General features: G+C 37.7%; 1 protein-coding gene across 1 annotated transcript in view; it reads left to right on the forward strand.

Annotated features, from left to right (window-relative positions):
- Nucleotides 1-3,554: 3,554 nt before the first annotated feature.
- Nucleotides 3,555-17,558, forward strand: part of LOC139732952 (E3 ubiquitin-protein ligase HECTD1-like) — an 81,029-nt gene continuing 67,025 nt past the window's right edge. The window contains 2 exon segments of the mRNA XM_071643789.1: nt 3,555-3,666; nt 8,802-9,032. Of these exon segments, the coding sequence (XP_071499890.1) occupies nt 8,893-9,032 (140 nt within the window). The 5' untranslated portion in view covers nt 3,555-3,666; nt 8,802-8,892.

Consider the following 17,558-nt stretch of genomic DNA (forward strand, 5'->3'; position numbering starts at 1 on the left):
CTGACAGTAATAATAATGATGATTATGGTGATGGATGATAATGATAATGAAAGTTATAATAATAGTGATAATATTGACAATGACGAAATTCCACTTATCTTTACAAAACAGGATGTTGTTGAGAGACGTTTTGCAAATGAACAGCGCGTTGAAAAATGAAATGTTTGCACAGCAGACTTGCTATCTTATGCCTCAACAATTATATCTATATACTTCCGTTTAGATGCAGCAACATACACGTCAGATATGGTACTCTATGTTTACTTTGCATAAAACTAACTTGTTCTGAATTTTCCCCGTTGACCGATTAATGATAATAGCGACGGAATCGTGCATGGGAATTTGGGGCTGGGCAGCATAACCAATATTACAAATCTCTCGAGTTCCGTATGCGTCTCCCGTTGTAGTGGAAGTACGCCATCTAGTGGTCGTCTTACTCGCATTATATTGGGAGTCTTGTGGTCTTGTCGAGTACGACTTCTTGCTTGTACAAAATTTTATAGTGACTTTAATTGTAGTTCCCAATAACCATGAGAAAATCTCACTGTTCTAAAGCTCTACCACCTTTTCAAAACTGTTTGTCCAATTGTTTAATAAATTCTTAGACGTAAGTAGGAATTTGCTGTCTTATCACATGTCATAACAATTCACGAACAGAATGATGCAAAATTTTGAAATGTTTTGTATTCAGCTAATCATGTTGTGTTTATGATTGTGTATATTGTTGGAAATGGACAACATGTAATGTGTGATGAATAGAGATGAAATTTGAAATTTGCAGGTTCACAGAAACGTGTTATCGTGAGCTTGAAATCACAACGAGATTTCTAATTCACATTTTAAAAGTTCACATCTCAACAAAAAAAAAAAAAAATCATGAAATAATATAATTATAACCCCTGTTCATTTTCAGCGTCTGTGACCATTGATATCGGCGTTTGCATTGACTAAGATTGATTGATGTTGCAGAGTATCATATATAGTCGAGAACGAATCGAATATCAATTTCCAATTGCAACGTATGGCTTGCATTATGTTCTTCAGATACCAGTCTTATAATAAGTGAAAGATGAATTTTGAAGGAGGCTTATTTACAACAGATGTCTTCTATAACGGGTAAAATCTCACCTAGCGGTCAATAATAAAAAAAATACAGAAAACAGAAATGAACGGCATCTGACAGGTGAAATTCAGTCGAATATGACGATCGTTGAAGGTGTGTGCGTGATGACATCTTAGTCATATTTCTTAAAGACACGTCGACATGCTTTATACAGATAAGAAGGACGAGTTAAATGACACTCGACCTTGTTAAAACGTCGTTGCAGCGTGCCTTGAAAAGAAGTGTATTATATACGCGTGTGTGACATTTTATAAGATATCAAAGTCTTTATCACTAGACATATAAAATCTTGCGTGGTGTATGTGTTCTAATGTGACTGAAGTGCTAAAAAGAGGGGGGGGGGGGGCCGGTGGAGAGTTTTGAAGGCATATCTATTTCAACATGTTAAATATCAATCCTCAGTTTTTACTCAAACTTATACCTATGAGATATTTTCCTCCGCCCCCCCCCCCCCCCCGTCTGCTCCATGTACTTTTGGCACAGACAGCAGACTGACTGGAGGCAAGGCAAGATAGGTCGTCAAGGTGGGATATTTACGGAGACATTTATTCTAAGAGAACATGCCCATTGCATGGTTTTGAGAATAGTCGACATTGAAGCGTCAACTTAAATCAAAACTAAGTCAGTCAAAACATTGGGTAGAGAATTAAACCAAAGATCATTTTAGAATAGAAGAACAATAGAGCGTCATTCTAATAAAAGACCTTGCCATCTTTTCATAGTTATCATAAAGGGGACCTCGAGATGATGTTGCCTGCGTTAAAGTTTTAATTTGTTTCGGATGCAAAAAGTTGCTTCTTCTACTATATGGAAATTAAGATTTTCTGAGGGTTTGTATGCAACACAAGGCCTCTTATACCGTGTTAAAGGGAAATTCCGGGCCAGTTAAGAGGTCGTCTGCAGCTGAAAAGAAAGGGTAAAATTTTATAAGCGCAACATTGAAAATTTGTTTAAAATCGGACTGGAATTAGGAAAGTTATGAAATTGTGAAGTTTGGTTGATCTTCGAAAAACAGGTCTTAAGCAGCTCATATGAATATGCAAATGGTGGGCTGATAATGTGATCACATCACAATTTTCCATTGATCGCATGTACAGAAAAGTGACGAAAACTTATTTTTCTATTAAGTGTAAAACATAATATTTGTCCTTGCTGAATAACTTGAAAATTTATGATCATTCAAATATATAAGGAGCTGAGACTGGGATATAATTGCGTTAAAAAGAAGAAGAAGAAGAAGAAGAAGAAGAAGAAATTCCGAGGTTTTAATAGTGCATATATACAAACTAATTATCTTATGGCAAGTTGTTAGGCGATGACATCATTAAACACTTTTTTGAATATTCATATATTGACTGTTCAAGAGCAATTTTATGAAAATTAGCAAAGCTTCACAAATTAGACTTTCAGTCCATGTATAGGAAGCCTATCCAAGTTGAATCAAGGTTTCACTTTTGTGCTTATGTAATTTTTTTTCACTATTTTGTCAGATTTACTTTTCACTGGTGTGGAATTCCTTTAAATATTATTTTCCCATGCAGAAAGCGCCTCCTATACGCCAGCTGTCTCAGAAGCGACAACATATGGTGTATACACTTTTGTGCTCCCTAAATGACAGTGGAATTGAATTCCTCCATGATGCTTCAACAATAATCAACATGTGGTTTCTCTTACAGAGAAAATACAAACAAACCAACAAATCCCAAAACAATGACGATATGCAGTTAAGTGGAAACACGTGGCTAACACAATACGCCCACCGCACTGATATGTTGGCAGAGGAGAGCAAAACTTGGTATTTTTTTCGCACTAATAAAGTGATAACCGCTCAGTAGGTCATTGCTACTTTATTTAATTTTCGAAGAATATAACTTACTTGGAAGAAAAAGACTAGACAGGTAAACATACTTGTAGGCTTTAAAACAAAGTGGCAAATGAATCGTTTCACATTGTCCATAGAATATAATAAGATAAAAACAAAAACAAAGTTACTACACTGAAACTTTAATGATAAGTTGTTAAAGGTAATCATAGGTTAGATACATGGATAGTGCCGTCCTTAAAAACAAAACAAAACAAAAAAGAACGAATAGCACAGACAGATAAAAAAACTTGTTCATTTCTATCACTCTTTTTTGTGAAGAGTTGAGTTTGTTTGTTTGATTGTTTGTCGTGTGAGTGTTTTTTATATTGTATTTTTTTTCTCCTTTTACCAAGGAGCTGTGAGTCTCCGTTGTCCCTAAAACATCCTAACCTTTTTTCGGAGAAAATCCAAAAGAAAGTAAAAGAGAGAAGAGAGGAAGATTAGATAGAAAGAAAACAGTGAAAAATCTAATGACAAAGCGATCTCCCTCTTCCCTTTTCTGCTTTGTGATTGGCTGTTGTTTCGTGTCAAAGGTCACAACGCTGCGACGATGATTGTATCCGGTCTCAATCATGACAACAGAAAATGTCCACGGGAGGAGATGTGGAACTTCTCTCTTCTAAATATCGACTTCAAGGATCAGACTAAGGAAGTTTGTGCAGTTGATTACTTGTAATTGGTAAGAATATATCCTCCACTATTTACTGATGTGAGCAGTATGTTATATGTATGTTCTCTTTGTCGTTCCATATCATCCTTTAGAACTCATTTCCATTTGCTTTTATGTACGGTATGTTTCGTTACGACCAGTGTGCAGTGAACCTTCTTCGCTGGCGACAAGGCTGAATAGCGATGGAGCACACTGTAGTGGAAAGGAACACGCACAGCTGATCTGCAGACTATTGTTGTGTGGCCTGTCTGCGTCTGTCCAAGGAGGTACTAGGCAAGCTTGCCTAGTACCTCCTTGGTCTGTCCATGTCGTGTGGCATGATGGTAGCCGGTAGATGAGTGATCTTTGTGTCGTGGAATGTGATCTATCATCTAGAAAACCCGAAGAGTAGTAGACCTTGACTGTTTGCTGTTGCAGAGCTAACTTGACCGAGGTCCTAGATCAGTATAAAGTGCAAGTGGTGGATTACTTCAATTGTGTTACATTGCACATAACTGCGACCAGCAGCCCCAACGTACAACGTACAGTGTTGGGGCTGCGCCGTTTTGGCATCGATATTTTAATGTTGTACCAAACGGGTGCCGTTCCGGCGCTGTATTTCCTTAATTTTTCAACAAAAACTACTGGGAATACTTACATGGGTCGACTAAACCTAAATGATTCACATCGGCGACTGTTTGATGCATTTCATTGCTTATGACGCAGAAAATGCTGTCATAAGGCAAATATCTTCAGCTCACCGATGCTCACTAAAACTCACAATCACTCGCACATGCGCACACAATGCATTCAGTGCAGTGCATTGACAGCTGTATTACTCGCTACATGATGCATATTCACCATGCGATGATGCATTATTCATATCCTTTTGCGTCCGTAACGTTGACGTCATTGTTTACGCATGCGTAGATGCGTACTGATGGATATACACGTTCAAAATAGCAGCAAAGCTCTCCACTAGGGCAGACCGCCTACTCCTAAAAAATGTGGAAAATTATGCAGTTTCCAGATAAATTGGTGAGAAGGACCAAGGCAATGGGGTAGTGTATATTTCATTTTATATTGTCACTGTGTTTATGATGGACATTTAGCCATGGTTTATTTGTGAAGTTGCCGTATATGTGGCAATAGGGAGTTGTTCGTGATTCTCACTTGAACGAAACTGCGGGGTAGCCGCCAGGACCCCGCTGCAGAGCGGCGGGTCTCCGGGGCTACATTGCACATAAATTTACTGTAAAAGTGGATATTTTCGCATGACTAATTTTTCGCGCTTGGCCCAGTGAGAAGAGTTTCGTGTGTTTTTAATTCTGCGGAATCAAGACAGTAAGTACAAGAACACATGGCAAGCACAAATATTCGCGTGCTTATATTTTCGCGCTAGTTTCGGGTTGCGCGAAATGCACGAAAATTACAACACCGCGAAAATTTCCACTTTTACAGTAGGCTAGCACAGATTCACTTGTATTAATTTAGTATTAGGCCTAATTGGTCCTAAACTTAATTTTATGTTTTAATGGTCTAAGAATATTTTTTAGTTGCTTTTCCTACTATAACTAACTCAGCTGTAATCAGAGGATGAGGTGAAGGTGTGTTGTCACTTTGAAGTCTAGAGGAGGAGTCTTTTTTAAGTTTTAATCTCTGAATTGCGTAGAAAAGATAAGACATCCATGGCACCGCATAGTGAACAAGATGATGATTGTGCATGCGCAAAGTTACAAAACATCCAAATCTATTCCAGGGTAAATCTAACTATCGCTACGATAAGATGCTACATTGAACAGTGGGTTGTTCATGTAATTTACTTTTGTATATAATCTAAACTAGTACTTAGTAGGCCTATCTACAGAATCTAAATTTTCTGAATGTGTATGGTAGCTCTACTACACATCGACCACCCTTTTTTAAACCGACCGCGTAGTTTTGGCGCACAGAACGCTTAGTATGCCCTGCACTGCGCGCAGAGCACATAAAAATGTATTGTTATTGGCTTTGACCGTTGATGAGGATGTGTGGGAAAACGTGAAAATTCACCGTTCATTAATGGTTTCAATCAAGGACAAAATTTCGAATGAATATTTTAACCGAATCGTAATGTAATGTCAATGCATTTTCTAAAAAGCTTCGTACAACACGGTGTTCAATACAACTCGGTTTGTGTGCATTGTCGATGCAAAAACAGCGGTCGATCTAAAAAAAAGGAGTGGCACCGCGGGGAGCTGGAAAGAGGCAACTCAAGTTCGACAGCGACATTTTTGCACTGAAACTTCGAATTGAAAAGGGAACAACAGCATTTGATTGTGCTGGATTTTCTTAAGATTTCACGTAGGTCAAGTTTTTACATGAATTTCAGTGTTAAATATTCTTATCAAGCAAATAAAAATTAGGCGGTCGATGAGTAGTAGGTCCAACCATACATGTGTGCATGTGAGCAAGTTTGCATATAAGACTACTGTATGTGGAGTTCTACATAAAAACGTAATTGCTATACAGTGTTATACAATGTACTGACATGCACTACAAAGTATACCCACCTATGGTTGTAAAGGGAAACTGAAATTTGTTAAAATGTCTTCAATACAATTTCTGTGATCTTTCAATGTCTACCACCATGTCTGTAACAAGACAAATTAATGTGTAAAAAACAGTGTGGTATGAAATTTACAAAATAGTATGTAGTATGATACTGATAGAGGTATACAAAATATATGTGCTTCCTTTGCTGAAATTTCCTCTTTCAATCTATATAATTATTGCAGATCTGGACTTGATGTTACTTCATTGGCTGTGTTCTCATGCTGTATATGAAAATAAAGGGTAATTGTACTCGTGACTTTAGAGATTGTACCAGTATCCTGTTGAAGAGAATACAGTTTGAGTATTTGACTTGGATGACATGTACATGAAAATGTACAAAAAAGTTTGTACATGTACATGCGTCTTGAGTCTTGATGAAATACTATAATCTCTATAGCAGCTGAAATACAACTAGACTGTAATGGGTTGCTGCAGTGACAATATGTAACGGCACAGGCTGTACAGTTAAAACAAGATGTACATATTTGCAAGTACAGCACTTGTAAAAGATGCTCTTGAATTACAGGGTCCTTACAACAATGGGAGGCTTCATCCTTCTAGTAATAGTTGGAAGGGCAGCCTCCTGGAAGGCAGCAAAGGTTTGTGCTGTCACTTCTTGAGGTAGTAGACAGTTCCATATATGGATGGCTTGAGGATAGAAAGAAATCGTGTAGGGGCCTGTGATGGCTACACGTACTGTAAGCTTGAGACTGTAATCGCTTCTGCTGATGTATGGAGCTGGTGTTCTGAATGTTCTGAAATCTTTGAAGGAGATATTTACAAGTTGTTGCCGCATTTTGAAGAACATTGTGGATTGTGCAAGGAGGCTGACTCACATGACTCAAAGATGATGTGCTTATCCAGTAGTCCCGGGGAACAAAACATGCAGAGCCCTGCTTTCTGGATTTGTTCAAGGCTGTCTACATGCTGATGTGTACAAATATTTGTAGGGATTCAAAGCTTCTGAGCTTTACTCAAATGTTGGCCCAACCAGAACTTTGTATGTTATCTAGACATTATCTAGTATAAGTGTGAACTAAGACCAAGATTATTTCAGATGGAAATTGTGTATCGCCTCCAACTGCTTGTGAACTTGGGAGAACTAGTAATTTGACTCATCCTAGAAAGTGCTATTGATAGCCGTTTCCCATACGGTGGAGATGACATCACACCCAAATGTCTTGGGAGAAAGACTTCCTCGAGCTGTGGACTACACGTCATGAGAGTCGAGTCAATGCAACATTTGTTTTTGTGGAAACAGCGCTTGTACAACAGTCTTCTCTGCACCATAACGGTCACTTCTAAACTACTGCATGATCTGAGAGATTATCATGTTTTAGAATATTACCAGGATGGATATTACAAAAAGTATGGATACAGTATGTATACAGTAATTGTATGTACAGCTGTATGTTGGCAAAAAACAAACAAACAGTAAAAACCATGGTCTGTGACCACATTTCAGTGTTATCAGATGCATGGTGATGCTGATTACTGGAAGAGGACATGCAGTGTGTATCAGGACATTGATGTATTCATGGACCTACGTTGTATTACAATGTAGGTCCATGATGAATTTTAGCATTGGAAGTCTAGCATGTCACAAGCATGATTATATGCTTTAAAACTGTGATATCTGTCAAATTCTACTAGTCTTTATTTCTCAATAGTACACAAATACCTCGGTATGAGCAGACCAAAGTGAAAAAATATGTAACAATAGTTTTAATGAAATCCAAAAGTTACGTGGCATTGCCATTTAATAGTAAGAGAACCAACAGGTCAGTCACAGAAATCAGGTTGAAGCCATAACTTGGAATCGTTTGGTTAATTAATGCTTCAATCAATGATTTGCGCAAATTGTGGAAGTTAATAAATTTATTATTTATTTAAGTTGTTTTAAATTTAAGTTTTTGTTTGTCCGTCTGTTTGTTTGTTTGTTTATATGTATAGGTCTGTATGTGTTGTCCACCTTTTATATTATGTCTAGCTAATTGCTTTTTGATGTTATTTAGTCTTTTTGTCCACGAGGGGACTGCAAAATACAAGCTCAGCTTTTTAGCATGTCTCCTCCATTTCCTGCAACTTTAGTTTCAATTCAATTTTCATTGTTTACTTTGCTTTTGTGATGCGTAGTATTGTCAACTTCACATATTTTTCTTTGTTACTACATTGCATTGATGTTGTGTATTTTGTGTATGAAAATGTTGTTGGAAATGAAATAAATGAAATGAATGAAATGAAATGAAGTTATTTGCAATAGACAATTACATTCTGCATAAAGGCTGCTGCACTGTATGCTTTTAGTTACTAACAAGACTAATTCATCTCCATTTGTATCAGGCTTTTAGGAATGGTATCATAATTGTTTATGCAAGAATCTGTCAATAGTGCATGCTTTATCTATTTTTCTACAATGTACAGCTTCAACATAACAGTACATACATGTAGTGTATGTCAGGTAGCTTGTAAACTATACAGAACAGATTTTTTTTTTTTTTCTGATTTGCAATATATACAACTTATCTACTACATGTCAATGATGTCTTATACTGATCTTATCATTTCAGGATACACCTTTTTTGTGCTAAGTAGTAGGAGTGGCTGTGGCGGTGGTCCAGCAGTGACGGAAACTGGTGGAGCTCTAAGCCCGACCCAAAGATGGCGGACGTGGATCCGGAGACCCTCCTCGAGTGGCTCCAGATGGGGCAAGGGGAGGAGAGGGACATGCAGTTGATCGCCCTGGAGCAGCTCTGCATGCTCCTGCTAATGTCCGACAATGTGGACCGATGCTTTGAGAGGTAAGGGCGTGATTCATGTCAGAATGATGGTAGCTCACATGATGTTCCGTGGATTTCATGATGTTGACACGTTAAATGTGTTTAATATTGAGTGTTTTGTGGAGATAGTAACCCACATCATATTTGTGTCAATGGTATTAATGTTGTATTTGGATTACATGTGTGTCATCATATATACAATGAAGAAGAGATGCTATACACTGATTGTTTTTTTTTTTTGTGGGGGGGGGGGGGTTGGGTTGGGTGATATTTTTTATTTCCCTGGTATAGTCTCGGGGGATAGTTTTGATCTGTAATTTCCCATGAGCGCAAATTGATTAAGACACATCATGTTTGTGCAAGTGTTTTAATTATGAGTTGCAATACATGGGATGAATGTTGAGTAGTTCATGCATGTATATATGGCTGTTCAAGATATGGTCCATTATGGTGGAATTCGTTGTATGTTGGCATTTAGAGCAATTTATTTTGCTCTAAAATGGCTAGAACAATGTAATTTACTCTGAACATGGATTTTTTTATTGCTACTACAGGTAACTGGGAAAATAGGGTAGAAAGAATTTGGAAGGTGTGATAAGAATAACAATACTTGAAATATGATTTTATCTTAAAAATGCTAAAGAAGGTTGGATGATGTATGTATCTGTACTACCTTAAACTGTATTGTACAAAGGCTTCTTTAGAATGCACAATCCTTCCTTTCCCATGCATAGACTTAGTACATACACTGTACTAGTGTAGGTATACATGTACCATGTGACAAATTTTACCATTGACTGCATGATTTTGCAAACCATGTTGACTTCATGTGTACAAAGACAGAAGTATTCCCAGAGGTAACCATAAAGAATGGCATCTAACATATTTTTAAGACAGCTCTGAGTCTCTGTGGCACAAAAGTACTTTATTGCAAACTTTGTATAAATGTGTACCTTATGTACATTGTATGTGTGCATGTGTGTGTGTGGGGGGGGGGGGGGGGGGGATAACATGTTCATTTTCAGTGAACGCGCTAGCAGAAACATTCTATTCCAGAAATTAACTACCGGGTAATTAGAAAGTACAAGTGTAAATTGAATATATGACAGATTGTACTGAACAGGGATGTCAGAAGCCATTGTTCCTAGAATGACTTTCTATATAATTGTTCGCCAGAACTCAGAGCTGCCGCGTCTTCCTGAATCTGCAGAAGGATCAATGAGAAATGAAGTTATTATCTCAGCAATATTTGGCGAGGGAATAAGAGAGCCTTCCTTATATGGGAATTAGTCTTGCCTATTGAGATGCCTGTAAAACTCACATGCATTTTCCCCGAAACCTTCCTGGAATCTCCCTGATTGTGAAATGGGATGTTAGCAGCCCTGGACATTCAGCGTGACTACATGTGTATGTTGACTATACAATGTAATTAACAGTTAAATGTACACCTACATTTTGTACATAACTGTATTTAGGTAGAAAGGTACTGGTTGCTCATGTTGAATACATCTTTAGCACTTTTATTCATTAAAAATACATTTTTCTGTCAGGTTAAAATCTGTGCTAATATTATGCAGGCAGAGAAATGAAGACATCAGTGTCTGAGCTTCAGAGTTGTGCATTTCCTTATGTGGACAATGAAACAGCAACTTGGCTGTCACCGCAGTTACACATGGTCATGAGTCACAGTGTGTATTACAACATGCTAGAGGGTTTGTGAGTGAGTTTCAACTTGACACACAGTGATGCTGTGATTGTATTCAGGAACATTTATAGTACCTTTCACAGTTTAAATACATGTACAATGTAGGCATACCCACATGTATGGGTACATTATGTGAGACCCAGACTCTTTTGAAGTGTGGTTGAAAAAAAAAAAGTTTACAAGTTCATTACATTCAATTTACCATTATATAAGTCAGCTTAAAATGAAATAGGAAAACCCACCAAAATTTAATTCCTCAAAAAGTATTATGTGTGTTTTGGATCTTATAAAGAACATAACAAAAACAATTGACTGTAAGCTTGATGTACAGTATACAAAAGGTCTGGCAGTTGAAGCAGAAAATGCAGATCACTTTCCATATTTTTACTACTCTGAATCTACAAGTCAAGGGTGAAGTTGATCTACCAAAAAGTGTTATTTGTCAGTCATTTTACAGAAGTTTGCACTTACAGATTGTATTTCTGTTCTGTTACGAATAAGGTGAGTGAATTTTTCCTGACATATGAAAAGTTAAAAGAATGAAAATTTTGTGACTTCATAATATTTACATAATTGTATGCAGGATGAGGACAGATGTTCAGCTGTATCTTTTTTTTTCAGAGATCTCATCGCTATTTTCATGAAAAAGCAAACTTTGTGAATGCACCATTGTGCTAGAATTAACAGGGCTAACTGAAGAGACTAACAACCATTTCTAATCTTTTATGCCATTTCTGGCCACAGGGTCAACTCTTTCTGAGAAATTTCAAATGCCCAAGTCATTGTTGGTTTGGAAGTCATTTGGGTTACATGGCAGAGAACCACTCTCCATTGTCATGTCATTTGAACTTGGATGTCAGAAGTACCTGGTTTTGAAAGAAAATTGCCATAACCCAATAGCATTCCATAAAAGGTAAATGTACAGCAATCTGTACATGTTTATCTCAAAACAGTGCACCTGTGGCCTTTTCCTTCTCAATAATATTCTGCTGTCAAAACAGATTACGCCGTTTCCAATATGTTGTTCAGTTCACAGCAATATCGAAAGGAAATTCTGTCATTTTTTATTTCCTTTCTCTCCCCCCCCCCCCCCCCCCCCTCCCCCCAGCAAGCAATGTTGTTATAGTGAGTCATTTGGATATTCTGTATGCATTATAAAATACACTTGTGTGCGGGCCATGACTTGAAAATAAATCGAATGAAGTCCAAATTTTCATCTGGTGATTTACTTGTAGTTAGTGACATACATACTTGTGCATATAACGATGCTGAAAGCTAATGTTATGATTTTGTTTCAAACCAGATGTTTTGCATTCAGACATGATACATGTAGTTGGTTGAATCTGACAAAGATTTGATGGGGTGAGAATAATGACTGCAGTATTTGCAAGTGCTTGATTGCTTATATTGTGATATAATGTATGTATCTCTAGGTAATATTTGATAATGGATATGAATGATATCATGTTTATTCAATTCAGTTCAATTCAATATGGTTTATTGTGCAAATATAAGATAACAATCCTGCAGCTCAAAGGCTGATACTGTTGCTTTACATCAGACTCATAACTGAAATTAAAATAACACTGATAATATGTAAGCATACATGAGAATAAAATATGTGATATTTATACACATCAGACCTGAGCATCAGTATAGGGATAAACGAAGACGTGAGATGATGCACAAAGTCATTCACATTGGTCTATGAACACCAAATGCATTATTGATACACAAATCAAGTTGAAAGGCGAACCCACACATCAAATTTAATGCAAAAAAGTGTGAAGAAAGTAGAGCATGTTGAAAATACGTCCGCAGCTGCTGAACAGCGCTCTCAAAAGAATTTTGTTACATGATGGTTTAATGCTCTCTGACAAAAATATGAGGACATAGTATGTTCACAAATAGTGCTGTAATGTTGTATGCTGCTCTGTGGGTTGTCTACATGACTTTAGCTGAGAGGGGAGAACCCTGCAAGAGACAAGACACGCTCATTCTATGAAGTGATGCTGCATACAATGTATTCAATAAGTCAGAGGAACTGTGGTGTGGATTCATTTTTAAGGCCAAGGGTTTTCTTGCCAACATAATAAGCCAGCCTTTGTTAGTGTCAGTGATTCTTTCTGTGCGGCTAGCTCCAGACTTCACAGCGTTGTACACTGTGTGGGTGTGGGTGTTCCTCTTTGGGTACATGACCATGTGCTATTAATGGCATGATTGCAGGATTTCTTTGTTTTTGTGTGCAGTTTTTAAAACACGCGAAAATATTAACTCCCATCCTGATGTGACTGTGAGTATACAGTGTATGTGCATGTGTAGGCCTACATTCTTCAGTCCATTAGTATACTCTAGGATTGCGATTTCATTACAGTGTAACCACTCATTAGATTGTCAGTAAGTCTCCATTTGTGAAAAAATACATTGTAGACTCACTTAATATTATGGTGTTTACAGTCTATTGTGTTCATACCTAATACTCTGCTGGAATGAATTGCACTGTACATGTACATACAGATACATGTACATACTTGTGTGTATCTGTCACACATTGTGTATTTAAACGTTGAGTGTGTGTTTGTCAGTACTATGAGAGTATGTAAACAAGATCATAGGACAAAACACACACACACACACATGCATGCATGGAGTTGCTGACTGTGTGTATACCACAAAGCACAGGAGAACTTTGAAGCAAACAAAGAACATTGATCTATCTCTGGGACTTTCATCTTGCAGCAGGAGAGGCTAATTTCCTGTTAACTGTTTACACATTGGGGAAAAAGACTCTTTTTGTTGTTGTTTTTTCCTCTGTGAGCTTGACAAAAAGTGGAAAAAGACTCTTTTTGTTGTTGTTTTTTCCTCTGTGAGCTTGACAAAAAGTGGTGCTTACGTGATAATCCTGCAGGAATAATCCCTATAATCTGCCAAATACCAGGGACAGATAAAGAAAGGAAGAGATGGGGGTATATTTAAGCTTGCATGCTGTTGTCACATGATAAATGGTCATGGATGGCTGTATTCAATGCATATCAGGAAGGTTAAATTAGGAGGAAATGTCTGTGATGTGTTGTTATCAGTATCCTAAAAACAAAGAATTGCTCTGCACTCAGAATAACATTAGTTACGTTCAGACGGCAGGCCCTAACCTCGAGGTTAGGAAACCTCGAGGTTTAGCTCTTGCCCCCTAACTACGACGTGTGTCCACACGATGAATCTTAACCTCGAGGTTACGAAACCTCGAGGTTAAGCTTCTGCCCCCCCCCCCCCCCCGTAACTACGAGTGGGTCCCACTCGATGTTAAAGGACAAGTTCACCTTCATAAACATAAGGATTGAGAGAATGTAGCAATATTAGTAGAACACATCATTGAAAGTTTGAGGAAAATCAGACAATCCGTTCAAAAGTTATGAATTTTTGAAGTTTTTGTGCAGTACCCGCTGGATGAGAAGACTACTGCTGTGTATGAATAACTTAGATGTCACATGCGTACAACAATATAAGGAAAATATTAAGAGAATTTCACAAAATTCCATCTTTTGAAAAAAGTACACATTCCCCTGACTCCTTACCGACACATGTTATGGGTAATATTATTCCCCCTGCCTTTAGAAAGAGGCAAGTCAAGTGCTCTTTTATTATTCGAAAAAAGTGAAAATATGTTGAATTTTCTTTTACATTTTCTTTATACTGTTGTACGCATATGACTCACAAGCTGTCGTAGTCTCCTCATCCAGCGGTTCCAACACAAAAATTTAAAAAATTCATAACTTTTGCATCGATTGTCCAATTTTCCTCAAACTTTCACTGATGTGTTCTACTAATATTGTTGCATTTTCTCAATCCTTATGTTTATGAAGGTGAACTTGTCCTTTAAAACCACAAAACCGGAAGTTTCAGCCCACACTGCTAACAAGGCGTCTATTTATTCTTTAGTCCAACCCTGTCAGACTCGCTTACAGGTACTCTTTTTCTCTGTTATGGTATGCAGAGATAGCACTGCACTGATGACTTTTAATATGCCTTTATGAAGATATTCGTCGAAAACATTTTTTTTTAGCGTCGGAGAAGATATAGAATACAGTAGCGAGTTCGACGTGTTCAGTTTCAGAGATCAAGCGCATGGGAAGAAAAGATGATGTTGTTGTGTCGTGCGTCATAGGTTTTTCACGTGTAGTGTATTTGTGGTGTACGTTTGGGAGGTTGACCCGGAAGCAGAGGGAAATTGTGGGGGCTGGAGTTTACGGCGAGGTCACTCTTAACTTCGAGTTTGTTGTTTTTTGTGTCCACACGGTGCTTAACTACGAGTGGGGACCCCCCCCTCCCCGCGGCTCGTGGTTAGAGCGCTAACCATAAGATTTCTCGTGGCTCGAAACATCGAGCAAACCTCGAGGTTTGCTAACTACGAGTGCGTCTTCACGGTCCCTAACTACAAGCTCTAACCTCGAAGTTTCCTAACTTCGAGGTTAAGGGCTCCCGTCTGAACGTAACTAATGTGAAATTTGGTAGGACACAGGGGACTTCAAAGGGAATGGAATTAGTGTTCAGAAATAAGGTGATGTTGTTGGGTGTTTTTTTTTTCCCCAAAAAATTCCTTTTTCCTCTAGAGGAAACCAGGACGATTACTGTGAAAGGGTGTAAACAAGATTAGCTTGCACCCAAGGTAAGATTGGTATGTCTCCCTCAAATCATAGTACGATGTGGGCGGAAGAGAAGTTTACACCAAGAAAGAAGTTCAAAAATCCCAAGACAGTGATGTAATAAAGAACAGATCAGTGTTAAGATTTCAAAGCAAGAAGACGATGAAAAAGTTATGACTACATTGTATTTGAATGGCAGTAACTCCTTGATACTTTTGTCAACTCTCTCAGTGAGCAATTTTCCTGGTCTCGCATCTACAAATTGTAGTTGTTTGCTTTGCATTTTGGATATGACTGCTATACAAAATTTCATTCAAGTGTAGCAATTTCGTGACATAGAGTTGCATACCATTTTGCTAAAAATATGTGTCCATTGACTAAAATTGTGATCCAATTTTGAGAAGGAAATTATTCCCTGTCTCTTTCTGTTTTGTACACAAAGGTAACGAAAGGATTTGCTTCTTTATATTTTTTGTATGTGTGTTTTATTATCGATCTTCATATACAACACTTGGACATGTACTGTACCCAGTGATACAAATTGTATGTGCTGGTAAGATCGAAATGCCTCTTGTAATTTTAACGTAGGAGAACGGTTAGAAGAAAAAAAATAATAATTTAACTACAACTTCATTCAAGATGTTTTGTTATTTCTTCTTCTGTGTATGATGTCACCAAATTTCTTTGTTGTTTCCTGTATTTCACCTTTCACTCTCAGTGTAATTCATTACACTCTCTTTGGGCCATCATAAATCACAAAATTTCACAGGCATTGCTAACATGCTGCTTTTGAATGGAAACATTTGGCAAAATCAGTATGACTTTCTCAATGGGATATTTATCTCAAGTGAACAAATGCCCTAAATTAATAAATATGTTTTTGACTACCTGTAGACAGAAAAGGCAAAACTAAAGGAAAGGGAGCACTCTTTAGAAAAAAGAATAATAAAGAATACAATGCAGGTTGAATTGAGTGATTTGATCAATATCTTGTAGACCTTATTTGTCAGAGAAAAAAAAAGGAGATAATAGCAAAAAGCACATCAACAGATTGTAGATGACCTACAGATACATTTGTAATAATACAAAGTATACACAATGCTGAACACTGGCACTGGTCCAGCGGTCCCACTTCCCAGACTGATAAAAATCACTGTTGGACCAGCAAATTTTCAGGGATTGCTGAATTTAGTGGTCCGACATGACAGGTAAAATAACAATAATAACTTTGTCAGGGCAAGTTAAAAAATAAAGTACAGGACCAGTAGATTTAAGGTTTGGACCAGTAGGTAAAATGGGTTAGTTAGTGTGTAGCCCTGGTATACATCGTAGCACAAGCAGAATGACTCCACCCCCCCCCCCCCCCCCCAGTAACAGGTCATGTGAAGTTTCCATACCATATGCTTTTGATAGATTTATGTGACCAACTGCATATGAATCATTCGTTTTTGTTCCTGTCTCAAAGTCTACGAACAGGATAGTCTAGAATATCATGCTATCCAACCACAACCAGGAATGCATTGTACATGTAGTTAGGAAATGAACATTCCAAGTAGGCCTACATGTATATTTTAGATTCTTTTTTTTTTCCTATACCTCCCCCCCCCCACTACCACCATCTGCCACTAGTGCCAGAGGGTTACAACTGTACCCTCCCATCCCCATGTCTGTACTCTCATACTGTATAGCGAGGAATGTTTGTGTGCTTTTTAATTTCATGAATTTTGCGAGCGCCAAGATTTGTGAAATTAAAATGCACATGAAAGTTCTTGTCTACACTATGCATTGACTGCCAGTGGCAATTTGCGAAAATTTCATTCCATGAAAAATGCCGTCGGCTCCAATTCACGAAAATTTCATGCAGCGAATATATTATGTTTTACAGTATATTGTGATGCAATTTACATGTATGATACATTGCATTTCTGTCACGAGTGTGTGTGTGTGTGTGAAACAAAATGGTGAGGTAGGCATTTACGTAACGGCAGTGTAATAGCATCAGCTCCTGATATCGAGCCACAAAAACAGATTACCTTTAGACTCTGTGAAGTACATTGTATACTCCAAAATTTGTATTCATCTGGCAGACTGAAGAGAATTCACAAACCTGTTTGAACAGTGCCATGATGTGAGGATTTAGAATCATGCTCACATGTATTCACATTCAAAGGCAGTTGTTTTTCCCCCAAACATCCAAAAGTT

Source organism: Diadema antillarum, unplaced genomic scaffold, assembly GCF_040938485.1.
Source record: "Diadema antillarum isolate AM-2024a unplaced genomic scaffold, OU_Dant_1.0 seq00000456_RagTag, whole genome shotgun sequence".
Taxonomy (NCBI): Eukaryota; Metazoa; Echinodermata; class Echinoidea; order Diadematoida; family Diadematidae; genus Diadema; species Diadema antillarum.